This window comes from Pagrus pagrus, assembly GCF_965226575.1.
Source record: "Pagrus pagrus genome assembly, chromosome: 16".
NCBI lineage: Eukaryota > Metazoa > Chordata > Actinopteri > Spariformes > Sparidae > Pagrus > Pagrus pagrus.
In genome coordinates this window covers 29,988,256-30,002,962 of record NC_140200.1, presented here as the reverse complement: position 1 = coordinate 30,002,962, position 14,707 = coordinate 29,988,256, and the positions used below count along the sequence as shown (strand labels likewise).

Here is a 14,707-nt window from a genome sequence, read left to right as displayed (position 1 = left end):
TGACAGAATCTGGGATTTATCAGCACTGACGACTGTCCAACAGTACAGTGTCTCTGTGGATGTCTGTTATTCTGGGTTTTGTACGCAATCTGTAGTTGATACAACGGCACTAGATGGTGCGTTTGCTTCATTTGGAGGACTTTTTTGGACTCTGTGTGCAGAAGAAATGGAAGGAAGTTTGATATTGTTAATTTGCATAACACTGTCAGTTTTCAACCAGCTTTGTATCAGAGTCAAAGGGCATGTGAAAATAGCTTATTGAAGGTTCTTATTAGTGCCTATAAACAGATTCAGGGCTTAAAGTAATTTCAAAACTATACAGGACTCTTCAAGAGATTAAGTTATCAAGCTCTAGCATATAAAACAAAAATGGGAGAGGGAAACTAACAGTTGCATCTCAGAAGAAGTTTGGAAGGAATATTGTGAATTTCAGTGGAGGATATCAAGCTCAGTTGCCTGGGGGGTGTTTGGCTGGAAGAGTGTTTGTAGATTTTTTATTACACCTGCTCAGAAATCTCATCACTCAGGCAGCTCGAGCTGCTGGAGGAAATGTGGCTCCCAGGAAGCCAACCACTATCACTTGTTTTGGGCCGGTCAATCGCTCCAAGATTTATTCAGAATTAGTTACTCATTATTTGCTAAAGCAATTACAAGGAAATGGCTCCAGCCAGATGCTCCATCTATAGAGAACTGGTACGATATCATCTATGAAATCTTTGTAATGGAAAGAATTACCTTTTCAATGAGGCTCCAGGGACACAAATTCGAGGAAACTTGTATATTTCCCTGAAACGCCCTTCTTTTGTTTAAAAAAGTGTATTTAGGGTCCGGGCAGCTAAGCTGCCAGGACACTATTGTATTCCTAGGAATTCTTTCTTTCTTTCTTTCTTTCTTCCTAGGAAGTCATACTTCCCATGGGCGAAAACTCACCAAACTTTACAGAAATGTCCGGCCCCATGCCAGATTTACTTAATTCCAAGGACATGTCAATATTCCTCCTGGGGGGGGGCACAATAAGCGTTTAAATTTAAAAACTTTAAAAATACCTACAAAATCAACAGTACATGCTACAGTTTTGAAACTTTCACCAAACTGTAGCCCCAATACTGCTGAAACTTTAGTCCACTTAAACTCATTACAAATTATGAAGTCCATCACTCAGGTTTTTTCAAAACCTGTAAAACTTATAAAACCTATCTCCTCCCACAATTTTTGCCCAATTGTCACCAAACTTGCTAGAGAGCATCTTCAGACCGTCCTCCACAAAACTTGTTTCTCGGATTTTTGATTTATCAAAAATTAAGCCTACAGTGCATCAAAATGTTTGACTGTAAACAGTACTGTAAACATATACTATCAAATTCTTGCTAAATACATTTTCAATCTTCCTGAAAAAAACTGAGAATATTTTGCAGTCATGGTTGATGGAGTTTGGCAAATATCAGAATTTTATCTCAAAAACTGAATTTTTGAGAACATTTTGAATTCTGCTCTCATGGGAACAACTGGAGTCAATGGAAGAGTGGCATTTTTAAACATCAAATTTTCTCTTATGAAGCAAAACACTTTAAGTTAAAAACAAATCACCAACATTTCCATGCTGTCAAGATGCAATTTATGTATTATCAGATTTTTGTTCAGGCAACAGAATTTCTGACATTTTGACCATTTTTGAAATCTGCCTTGACAACAGCTGCCCGGACAGTGACTCCCTGAGTCGACAAATGAAGCCACACAGCAGGTCTCACTTCCAGCCAATTAGCTCAGTGAGTTAGGAGCTGGTGCTTTGTGTCAGGGGTTGTGGGTTCAAGACCTAGCAAGGATGATGATGATGACAGATCAAAATATCAGATGTCCTCAACATGAAACACAAGACAATTGTCCTGACGTTGGCATCACAGCAAGCCTCTAAATTAAATAAAAACAAATAGCTTGGACTGGACCATGGACGAAAGCTAACCAAATTTTGCACAAAGGTCCAGTCTCATGCCAGATTACCTCAGCTGTAAACCCAAGCCAATAGTCCTCATGGTGGTGCTACAGCAAGCATCTAAAGTTCAAAACTTTGAAAATTCGTAACAAATCAACCATACTTGCTACAGCTTCAGAACTCTCATCAAACTGTAGCCTCAATATTGAAGAAACTTCTGTACATTTAAACCTATTAAAAATTATGAAGTACATCACTCAGGTTTTTTTTCAAAAAACGTAAAATTTCTTAAACCTATTTCCTCTCTCCTACTTTGATTTATCAAAAATTGAGTCTCAAAAACTGAATTTTTCACAGCATTTTAAATTTTTCTTTGATGTGAACAATTGCAGTCAATGCAATAATGACATAGCTAAACACCAGTTATTCACTTATGGAGCAAATCAGTCATTTTTAAAATTACCAACATCTCCATGCTGCAATATGTGTATTTTCAGATTTTGTCTCGATAACTGAATTTTTTACAGTGATTTCAAATCTGCCTGCACAACAGTGAATGGCTTACTCAATTTGTGAAGCCACTGTTGTATTGCCACTTGCCAATTAGCTCAGAGCAATAGATGACAGTCTTCCAGAAGTTGTGGGTTCAAGCCTCAAGTGGTCCAAAATGAACATTGTTGTCAACTGTCTTGTCTTCCTAGTCTCCTGTTTGTTGCTCAGAATTGCCTAAATTTGCCAAAAATAGCCCGGACCCGACCCATCGCTGCACAGCAGCTATAATATCTTATTCATTTTCTCAAACTCAACACATGTTCTGTCCGTTTTGTTTTGTATCAAAAAATGGTTCACTCTGTGAAAGGACATATCTAAAGATGAATATGTAATTGTTGTGAAGCTGTGAAAACAAATAGGAAAAAATGTCCCAAAAAATTTTTAAAAAATCAAAAGTAACCTGACTCCAATTTATAAACCTTGTTTTGTTTGGCTTGTTTAATATTTAGCAAACAGCTTCTGAGATTTATGATTAAAAAATAAGGTGAATTTGAAAAGGTCTTACATTTCCAGTGTTAATACGGATTTCCTTTAAGACCAAACAGTGGGTGGAGTGTCCAGTGAAGCAGGACGTGTTACCTGAACCTCTCTGTGCTGAGAGTGACAATCTGTCCGTCTGGCATCGTGTAAGGCATCTCTGTGCAGGACGACCCCCCTGCACTCAGCTCAGCTTCATAGTTGAGAGCCACACAGCAGCACTTCTCCTTCATCTCCCTCACGATCTCCGTTTCTGCTGTGGTGCGCATGGACACGCCTTGTTCCTGCAGCAGCTGTGAGCAGATCCACAGCACAAGGGTCAATTAAAGATGCACACCTGAGCCTGCAGGTGAACTGACCGCACACAACAACAGGACACGATGCTCTGTAACAGACACCACGGTTCATGGTCAACATTGTGTCTGTGAGCTCTCTTCACACACAGTGATGGTTTTAAAATGTTCTTATTTAGACAGGACTTTACAGTAGGAGCCATGACTCCTACACAGCATTGGCAGCTGGTCCACAAAGGGAGCGAGGTGCTGCTGGAGAATAGGGCTGAGCTGGAAAGGAATGTCCCTCCAGTCTGGAACCACAGCGAGCCATGTTATTTGTCTCAACAGTGGCTAAAATAAATGATCTCGCTTCTGACCAGTTTTATTAGTTATTTTCCACAATAAATGTCTTCAACCACACTGCTGGTTGGATGTGTTGCCCAATGACATCACAGCACCAAATTGTGAAAAACAAACAGGACGTGAATACCTTTTTAAGATGCATTGTAACATCTACACCAGCCAGAGGGAAGCGCTGAACTGCATGAGGCAGACAGTATCCCTCAAACACAGGAACACTGTGGCTAATTCCGTCTCCAGAGTCAAACACCACACCTTCAACGAGACAAACAGAAGCAACAATTTTGTTTCGATCTAAGCAGGAAAATATGGCCGTCATGTAACAGTTTAAACACGCCAAGATGAGACTGATCAGAAAGAGCTGATAAGTTCTTATAATGATCGAACACATTTCCAATATGGGACTACCAGTGGATCTCCCTGCTGCGTAAAGTGCCAGCACTGCCTGCATGGCCACGTATGTGAAGGGAACACCCAAATTCTCAAACATGATCTCCACCATGCGCTGCCGGTTCTCTGAGGGGTTCATGGCTGCCTCCGTCAACAGAACCGGGTGGTCCTTGGGATCCACGCGCAGCTGCTGGAATGTGTGATGCCAAATCTAAAACCAGAACACTCTGTTACAAGTTAGTCAACACATTTACAGACACACAGATTTATTCTGCTTCTCTAAAATGTGGGCAGGTACAGTGAGCTGGCAGAAGCTGAGACACTCAGTGAGCACAAGGAAGAAAACCAAGGAAACTCTGCCCCTGTCATTTTAAGCTGGCTTTTTGGGGCGAATAAAGATTAAAAAAAAAAAACCTCATTTAAATATTGAGGAACACACCATTAAACAACCAACATGCTGATGAAATCTGTCTACTCAGTCACAAATGTTGACAGACGAGATAATGTTTTAAAGTTTTCTTCATTTCATGTTTCCTCTCTCTCTGACTCTCTCCTGAAGTTACAGCGACAGGCAACCAGATAAAATGCACCATTACCTCGAGGAAACTTGTGGATTTCTCTGGTTTGAATATTGTTGGAAATATTTCTGATAATGTAAGTACATAGGTCAACCACATGAAGAACAAAAGGTCGAGTCGTTTTTACACATTTTAATGCACAATTCTTACATATATGTTTAAAGCATGACCTTACAGTATTTAAAGAATGTATGATCCTATGTGGCAGGAATGTATAAACATCTTAAAGATGTGTGATGACCAGAGTGTCAGACATCTCATGGTGTGTGCTAGTTGGCTGACAAGAGGTAAGTCTGGGACTTGTGGGAGTGTTAAAGGTGATGTTCTCAGAAGACACACTGAGTATGTCTAGGAGCAACACCCATCTCATATCAGACGTGCTTTTTACTGACCTTTTCCATTTCGTCCCAGTTACGTATGATTCCGTTCTTTATGGGATGCTTCAGAGTCAGGACTCCTCTCATGTGCTGAGCCTCATGTCCAATGTAGGTCTCCCTTTCAAGAATTCCATTCATTATTTCCTGTCAAGACAAAACCCAAAATCGGTAAGACCGGCTAGAACTACAAAACCTCACAGTCAGAATGCTTCTGTGTGCTCTCACCTCGTATTTTGGCATCCCAATTATTGTTGGGAATATAATGTTCGGATGGTCTTGATCTGCAAATCCTGCTTTCATCAAGCCAGATCCTGTGTCCAGCACTATGGGGGTCTTGAAATCAGTCAGCTGCAGTCACATTAAGAAAAAAACATCAATTTGAATCAGATGAACTACAACAACGCTGGGTACACCTTCCATATGCCACATTCAAAATAATTTCACATTGCTTTGCAGGAAAGACTTTGATTTGCTTTGTTCTGAGAGTGAGAAGAGAAGACTGAAACCAGTCATCATGTCTGAGTGCAGGTGGAATCAGCCAGTGATTAGCCTAGCTTAGCATAAAGACTGGGAGCATCTATTGTCTATTAGCATTGGCATCTATCATTTATTTATCTCCAGCACAAACAGAAATGAAACAAGTGACAATCTTTCGGTAAAGAGACCAAAACCAACTGACGACTGACTACCTGACAACATCCACTGTGGCCGGAGACGCTGCATACAAGTACTGAGCAGATGGAAAACTGTTGCTCACAAAGAACTGGGCACAGCAACTATCCCTACAACGCATGTATATTTATATGAGCTTGCCCACACCCCGAGGGTGTAAATAACTTGTATATGAGCTGTATGGATTTTAAATCAAGTCTCCAGCTACTTCAGTTGTTTAGCAGAATGCTGCAACTCCATTTTACTGTGAAACTTGTGGACTACGAAGCCTCACCTGACTTTCATCGGCATGGAGGGAGGAGATGATGAGGTTTTATTTTTAATGTGAGATATGATAAAATGTCGACTGTGTTTGAAGGCTCTCAAACTGAGAATACAACTTCCACTCCAGATATTACAGTAGATGGTGTACCTCTCTCATGCTGACGTGAGGCTGGGCCTGAATCCCAGCCGACCTGGAGCCTGGTCTCCTCTGAACACCATCATTCTGCTCATCTCTTCCAGTGGAGTCAAACTCCAGCTGCTGGTGAGGCAGCAGTGGTGCCGACTGCTGATGTGGAGATAAACTCTGGATCTCGTCTGCTGGCTGTGAACCAGTGTGTAGAGAAGATGCAGGAGCCCCAGACATGTCCTCTTCCTCCTCAGTGGACATCTCAGACAGGTGCTCCGACACCTTGCACTGCTCTGGGAGCGCATGGTTATTATTATTGTTGTTACAGTGTTCCTTCAGATTTGCATTGATAACCAAGCTGTGACTGCTGGCTGATCTCACAGTCTCTAACAGTGCAGCGAGTGGTTTATCTTGTAGATCAAGTTGCACAATACCAGGATGTTGAGTGACTGAGGACAGATATGGATTCAGCTCTGTGGAATGAGGAGTTACAAGTTCTTCAAGGTAATCATTCAAAGGAGGTATAGCCTTTCTTGGTTTTGCCACAGGAGGAAGGTGTGATCTTCCACCCGGGTCAAACTCTCCATCATCTGGCCTCATCTCGGGGGTTAAAGAGGCTTCTGGTTTGTGTTTGGTAGAGTTTTCACCACGTCCGTCATTGTCTCTCCCATGGATACATCCCTGAGGTTGGACTGCCTCCTCTTCATGAGGTTTCATCAGATTAGAGGTGATAATTAAGGTACTTCTCTGAAATACTGATGGCTCAGCTTCAGAGCAATGATCATCACAGTGGGGATCTGGAAGCGGAGCCAGGTCTTGTGGTGTAGCTTCAGCTTGATTATGTTCAGTTTCACAGCTGTCCTGAGCCTGAGAATCATTGTGGACTACAGATGTTGAATGTGTTGTGTTGAAGCTCCCTGGTAGTAGCTCGTCACAGAGCACTTGGTCGTTCGTAGTCTCACTTCTAGCTTTCTCCATTATAGAACAGTTTACAACCTTTCCTGCTCCGTCTTGGTGCTTCTTCACTTTACACTCTTTGCCCAAACTCTTCTCAAGCTTATCCACTTCCCTTTTCTCCTTTTCCAGTTGTAAGCGGAAAGTCTCCCTGTCTTTGCTGATGCTCGACAGCCCGTTTGTATCTGAGGGTTTGCTCCCAGAGAGGTCCTCGTTTTCTTTGCAGCGTCTGAGCTCTTGGATCTTTAGCTTCTCCTCCATGATCATCTCATCCAGGACGTGAACATTTCTCAGCTCTGTCAGCAGGTCCGGCGTGATGTGAAATGCTCCTGTGGCGGCTGCAGTGCAGCACCCGTTATCATCAGATGTCTTAGTTTCACTTGTAAATGCCGCGGATGTGGGTTTACTGAAGCTGTCGGACTCTGCAGGGATGAGGTAATCCTCAAGGCCAAGAACACCGGCCTCAACCAGCTCATTAGAAGACATCTTTAAAAATGAGCAGAGAAAGTATCATGAACACACAGTGCAGGTTTACACTGGGTACTGGACACTTAAAGCCGGAGCTGCACAGAGACACATCAGGACTGCTATTGGTTTGTATTCAGAGCAGACTGCCCTACCATCACCACCTTATGACTAATACCTACCATGGCAGTCATTTTTAATAATCAAAAAAATCTGCTTTTTTTTTTTTTTTTTTTTACATAGAATGGCCTTTGTTGACCAGACTTGACCCAACCCATTTTAAAAGATTTAATAGACGGAGCACACACACTGCATCCTCTGGAAGACCATATCATGCTTTAACAGCACCAAGTGAGAGGACGTTTGATTCAGTGTTCAGAGACAAATCAGTTCAGTCCTCTTTACTCACACATATTATTACAGACCCAGACGTGGATGACCGGCTCGGCTGTGGTCTTCTGTGAACAAGCTTACAGCAGTTTCCTCCATGTCTACATACATTTTGCACAAATTTAAAAATTTTATTTTTAAAAATTTTATTTTTAAAAATTTTATTTTTAAATTTGTGGCACCATTTAGCAACCTGAGCAGGGATATGGGAGGGAGCAGAGGCAACTAAAGACAAACCAGAAAATCATTCATTGTACACTGACATTTCTACAAAAGTAAGCCAACGTTAATGTTAATGAGTCTATTGTACTGCAGGGTTAGGGTTACAAACTGGCACACATGATCTTTTCTGCTGTGAACGGAGATCTTGTGACAGATGAGAACAATTATCATTGGTAATTGTACACATTTGGAATGCTTATACATTAAATCTAAAAATGCAAATTTGAGAAAATGAAATTTCACTGTCAAAAACTAAAAGTCTGTTTTGTTAACCACTTTATTCATAAAGTGGTTAAAAGTTCAGTTACTAACTCATTACCCTATTCTTTTATGCCTCTGAGAAAAGTTTAAATAACTATGCATTTGGAAGAATTTAAAGAAAAATGTAATAACTGGTCTGACCCCAGAGGGGTAAAGCCATTAAAAAGAGCAGCGCCCTTCAGTTCAAGAGAAAAAACACTTGAGGTAGTAAAAATGTAGAGAAACTTTTTGAAGGAGAAACATCCTGGAGGTTTGGAAAAGGAAAATGCTGATCCCACCTGAGGAGTTCCATATGTAATATGTGACCTCAAATCAGTGATGACATAATACTGTTCATCCCTGATTAGATCTGCAGATTCTTGACGTACTTCACCGAGTTGGTCCTCCCTGTCCCACGGTGGCCACTGATTGTTCTGCTCCTCACGCCTAAGCAGAGCATCCAGCGCTGCCTCCTGAGCCAGAACATGTTCTTCTTTCTGTAGAGCAACACAATCACTGGACTGCTCAAGTAACTTGTTATGGGCATCTGACATTTTATAGACTTCTAAGACTAGTTGCAGTCCTAAATGGTAGCCATCATCCATGCCTTTACTGATCGGCAGTGTTTCTTACCTCCAGTATGTCATCAGCCCTGTGCAGGATCTGCTCCACTTCCCTCAATCCCTCCTGCTCCCTTACATCCCAGTCCTTCAGGGACACATCACTCAGGCTGGACAAAGAGCATGATAAGTGCCATTTGATAAACAAAACAATCTTCCAGTACAAACATTATTAAAATTCTACAACACAATAATTGTGACATCCACATTCAACAGATGACTAACAGCCTCGTCTGCAGCTTTGCTCTAGTTTTCTATAATTATAGCGCCTATAAAGTACCAACGATCAGTGCATGACCTCTGACACCTGGACAGTTGTATTCATTTCCTCTTATGTTATGTCACATTGTATTGCACCGACTGAGATGCATCTGTGATGTCATTGTAAGCTGAGCTTACAATGACAATAAAATAATTCTATTCTATTCTGTGCTTTACACAACCATCAACAGATATATTAAATCAATAAAATACAGGCCTACAAGATGGTCCTGATCAGTATAAAAATAAACATGGTGATGATGCTCCTGGATCAATAAAACAAATGATCCAGGGTCAAGAGGTCACTGATGATGTCAGAGGCCTTTCATTGGTGGATTGGAGATTCGAACTTTGTTTTTAATCAGTATTTCAAATTTAGGAAGCCAGAGGAAAGAATTGTCTGTAATCATCTGTTTGAATTCAAAATTCTGCATTTGAGGAACAGTTGAAACTGACACCGACACTGTGACAGGTTTGTGAATCAGGACATGAAACCGTCCCAGACTGAAGGTGTGGAAGCTTTTTGGATTCAACATCAGAAGGATAAATGTAGGACCTGTACCTTACCTATAACAGTTACCTGCATCACTGTAGTGACACAGTTTAGGTAAAAGTACATGTGTGGGTTGCATTCAAATTCATCTGAAGTGGATTTTTTGAGAAAGTGACAGCGTAGCAAATCTATGTTTACCCATCAACAGAATCCTGAGCCTGGTCATGGAGGTCGTAAGAATCCCAAAGAAGAGTGGGGATCCCCTCTGTGGTGCACATGGACTGGTCTCTTCCATCTGTAATAGTGCTGGACAGGATGTTGAGAATGGGACTTAGTTCAGGATCCACCAAACTGCTTTGTGAGTGAGTCCAGTCTGTGCTCTGTGGGCCGCGAGACAATCCCTCTGCGTGTGTGGGCTGATCTCGACACCTGCATGACTGGTTAGCAGTAGAGCAGGGTTCTGAGGGATCGTGGACTGGTAAGTCTCTGTTCTGTGGTGTTGGGTTCTGTGTAATGGTGACTGTGTAGGAGTTTTCCAGATCATCTACTGGCAGGCTGAGCCAAGGATTACTGGGTAGAGCAGCTGAGCGCTTCACTTTGATCTCAAAGTTGAGCAACTCCATGGTCACTCTGGGGATGATCTGGATGCTGGCCCTGGAGGAGAGTCCCACAGAACCAAGATCAAACTCCTGTCTGTGATCTTCAGAGTCTGAAACACTGCATGTGTTCTCTTTATGAGCGCTGTGCTGAGCCAGCTTCAGATCCACAGAGTCTCTGGTCCCAGCAGATCTAGACAGACCTCCCCCTCCTCCCCTCCCTCCCCGGGCCTCCAGCTGGCTGCTTCCAGCTCCATCGAAGCCCGAGTCGAATGAGCTGAGGGACAGGGGTTTGCCCTCAGTTGACACCATCCCAGAAACTGCAGCTGATGGAGACGTTTTCAGAAGATGGGACGCCTCCTTACTAACACCTTTATCCGTTCTGTTTGTAGCACCCTCAGCAGAGGAATGGTTTACATGGCTGCTCCGCAACAACTCATACTGCCACTGTAAGGCTAGTTGCAGGTGAGCGACTGCCACAGGTCCTGAAGAAATCAGCAGTTTCCTCAGAGTCATGCACCTGAGGGAGGAAAAACAGACTTGTAGTGTTTGTCTGACAAAGTGTTTACAATGTCTGTGACAAACTGCCGATTGTATTATGATCATGTATCATGGTACAGTATGTATGTATATATATATATAGTCAATTTTCTTGAGGAACCACAGCTTTCCTCCATTTGAGCAGGTAGCCAACATCTATGAGAAGTTACTGTTTCATCCAGGACCATGTTTCTGCAGATGATGTAAAAATGATGTGGCCATCAAATGCACTAATATTTCACACACTGAGATGACAAAACAAAGAGCACCATCCTGATAACCTTGTTGCTCTCTCACCGCTGTGACATCTGCTTGCCCGCCTGCTGGAGCTCATCATCTGGGATGACGTTGGACAGGTGAGCCAGATGAACCAGCTGCTCCACATCTGGAGGAGGATTCTTCTTGAGGAAAGAGGAGAGTTTGCGCCTCCACGCAGGGATCGTCCTCCAGCTCCTCCTCTGCCTCTGTGTGGGAGCAGTGTCTCCGTTCACTCCTGACAGCAGCTCCTGGAGGAAATTCTCACAAAGGACCAGACTGTACCAGCTGCTGGCCTGGAGGAGGAGCAGGACAGAGCTTCAGGAGGCGTTTACAGTATTCCATTTGTACTCTTCTTCAACTTTGCATTATGTTTTATTTAAAAGGGGAGAGACATCATTACTTCTTCTCAAACACGTCACTGTCACCAACCATGCTATTAGTACAGTAGACCTGCAGCCAGAGGAGACTTCATGAACAGGAATCAGATCTCAGCGGATGGGATGGTTTTTTCCTTTTGTCTTTCTTCTAATTGTTTATTAATCATTTTATTAAAATAAAATTGATCACGGGGGGAAATAAATGAAACTGCTGGACCTGTTGGATTATGTTCCTTCTGCAAGATTCACAATCTTCTTATTATTCTTCCTATTATTATTATTCATTCAACAATAGTTGTTGCAGAATGTTTACAGTCATCACATTAATAACAATAAATCTGTTTTTACCCAAATGATGAATGATATCTCCACAAGGTCTCAAGGTTTGTTTCTGTGTAGTAATAATGATGTTCTATCACTTCTACAGGTTTGGTTCTGCTTAATATCAATGACAAACAAACTCCTGATTGTTAACAATCGTCAAGAAAATTAAAATAATCCTCCTTGGTAAAGTATAAATATTAAATTGCAAGTAGATATTAATGATGTCATGTTACTCCTTTATCATTTTCATAATTTTATGAAAATGGACAATAGTTCATATTTCTCACTGCAGTATTACATTCAGTGGTTTTATTTCATCAGATAGTTGTACTGAGTTGACTTCAAGATTTTATTTGTGCGATACCTGTTGAGCCTGTTTATTATTTGGTTCTGAAATATGCAAGGTCCAGCTGGGACTGGCTTGTTCGTAAAGAGCTGAGGTGTCCCAAGTTTAAGCCCCGCTGACTGCGTTTACACTTCAACTGCTTTCAGTGCTTCAATTTGTGAGTGAACACAATTTTTACGATGATGACTGAATTGAGCAGCTGATGGGCAATTTCAGATGCCAGCACTGAGCTCTTTTCGTTTTCCTCAAACACTGACAGCTTGCCTTGCTGTAGTTGTGATGGTAGGTGGAAACAGCTCTGAGGGTTTGGAGAATGAAGTGCACAGCAGAATGCAGTCTCTCCTTCAGCCTCTCCAGATCCAGAACCCAGGACTCCCTGGTCTGACCGTCACAGGGCAGGATCTCCGCCCACGTGTGGATCACATCCGCAGCACATCGAACCAGTGCCTAGAGAGGAGTTAGTTAAAGATACATGTGTACCACAGTACTTAAAAATAATGAAATCACAGGGAACATGACAGAAAATTATAGAATATAGTACTGGTAACAGGACATGAGTATGAGTATGTAACTGATAGTAGACATCCAGGACACATGGTCAGTACCATAGCAGGAGTGTGAATGGACGCCTCAAACTCAGACACCAACATCACTGCCCGTGCAGCATCCTTGGCAATCTCCATTTTGTAGAGCTGGAGATTGTCTTCTTGAAGAGTTCTGATCTGCTCTGTGATCTGTAAGTAAACTCATTCATTTCACAGACGCAGCCAGACATTCTGACACATTGCGAGCTCATCTGAGGTCACACCTCCAAACGTATATCATTTACTAACTGATTAAATGTCTCTTATCTTTCAAACAACGTGCCTTCTCTGCAACACTGCTGTCTTTTTTATTTGGTTTGTGCTTCCTGTTTCTATTCTTCTTTAAATAAAAGGTGGAGATAGTTATGAGCATTACTGAAGACTGTGACTCAAACCTTATGAACAATGATAACATTATGAAAGAAGATTTCTATGTTTAGGTGGGGCCTTTCTTACACATGTAAACACTGTTTTCACTCACTGAAAATTGACCTTTTGAAAATATTGGTCATAGTTTTTTCTGTAGATTCTTCCTCCATGTTTCTGGATTATGGTGAGTTGACATGTTTTTGGAATTACTTAGTTTGTTGCTTCCATCAGGTAGGACAGTATTCTTTAATTTATTATACTACAAAATAGTTTCTCCAAATTAGAATTTACATGGCGTCCTCTATAATTACTGGTGTTTAAATCATCAACTTCGATGATTTCTTCATCTAGACCAACAACTTGTCTCCTAGACCCCATCCCAACTAGGTTGCTGAAAGAAACTTTACCTTTAATTAGCACATCTCTACTAGAAATGATCAACCTGTCTCTATTAACAGGATACGTACCACAGTCCTTAAACTAGCTGTAACTAGACCGCTCCTTAAAAAGCCTAATCTTGATCCAGAAGCTTTAGCCAACTATAGACCTATATCCAACTTCCCTTTCCTCTCCAAGATCCTTGAGAAAGCGGTCGCCAACCAGCTATGTGACTTTCTTCATAACAATAGTTTATATGAGGATTTTCAATCAGGTTTTAGAGCACATCATAGCACAGAGACGGCACTGGTGAAAGTTACAAATGACCTCCTAATCGCTTCTGACAAAGGACTTGTCTCTGTCCTGGTCTTACTAGATCTTAGTGCTGCATTTGATACCATTGATCATCACATTCTACTACAGAGACTGGAACACGTAATTGGCATTAAAGGACCCGCATTACACTGGTTTAAGTCCTATTTATCGGATCGATTTTAGTTTGTTTGTTCTGTTTGTTCCTCAAGGCTCCGTGCTTGGACCCATACTATTCACCTTATATATGCTCCCTCTAGGAAATATAATTCGGAAACACTCCATAAACTTTCATTGTTACGCAGATGATACCCAGTTATACCTATCAATAAAGCCAGATGAAACTAATCAGCTTACTAAACTCCATGCATGTCTCAAGGACATTAAGACCTGGATGACCTGCAATTTTCTGCAGTTAAATTCAGATAAAACCGAAGTTATAGTACTTGGTCCTAAACACCTTAGAGATGCATTATCTAATGATATAGCTAGTTTGGATGGCATTAACTTGGCCTCCAGCACCACCGTCAGGAATCTGGGAGTTATCTTTGATCAAGATACAGTACAGACCAAAAGTTTGGACACACCTTCTTATTCAATGAGTTTCCTTTCTTTTCAAAACTATGAATTAACACATGTGGAAATATGTACTTAACAAAAAAGTGTAAAACAACTGAAAATACGCCTTATATTCTAGTTTCTTCAAAGTAGCCACCTTTTGCTCTGATTACTGCTTTGCACACACTCTGCATTCTCTTGATGAGCTTCAAGAGGTAGTCACCTGAAATGGTTTTCACTTCACAGGTGTGCCCTGTCAGGTTTAATAAGTGGGATTTCTTGCCTTATAAATGGGGTTGGGACCATCAGTTGTGTTGTGCAGAAGTCAGGTGGATACACAGCTGATAGTCCTACTGAATAGACTGTTAGAATTTGTATTATGGCAAGAAAAAAGCAGCTAAGTAAAGAAAAACGAGTG

The 14,707-nt window shown here is 41.6% G+C and overlaps 1 protein-coding gene across 5 annotated transcripts in view; it reads right to left on the bottom strand.

Moving 5' to 3' along the window:
• LOC311272178 (uncharacterized protein) overlaps nt 1-14,707 on the bottom strand; it is a 40,151-nt gene that overhangs the window by 3,128 nt on the left and 22,316 nt on the right. The window contains exons 10-21 of one of the 5 annotated variants that reach the window (XM_084378400.1): nt 12,694-12,822; nt 12,353-12,535; nt 11,081-11,334; nt 9,846-10,763; nt 8,907-9,003; nt 8,663-8,770; nt 6,024-7,442; nt 5,165-5,287; nt 4,955-5,083; nt 4,003-4,195; nt 3,725-3,849; nt 3,062-3,252 (exon numbers count right to left, since the gene is read on the bottom strand). In XM_084378400.1, coding sequence (XP_084234526.1) covers nt 3,062-3,252; nt 3,725-3,849; nt 4,003-4,195; nt 4,955-5,083; nt 5,165-5,287; nt 6,024-7,442; nt 8,663-8,770; nt 8,907-9,003; nt 9,846-10,763; nt 11,081-11,334; nt 12,353-12,535; nt 12,694-12,822 — 3,869 coding nt within the window. Of the gene's footprint in view, nt 1-3,061; nt 3,253-3,724; nt 4,196-4,954; nt 5,084-5,164; nt 5,288-6,023; nt 7,443-8,662; nt 8,771-8,906; nt 9,004-9,845; nt 10,764-11,080; nt 11,335-12,352; nt 12,536-12,693; nt 12,823-14,707 lie in introns of those variants that run through there. The other 4 variants (XM_084378402.1, XM_084378399.1, XM_084378403.1 and 1 more) reach the window with 4 other exon arrangements.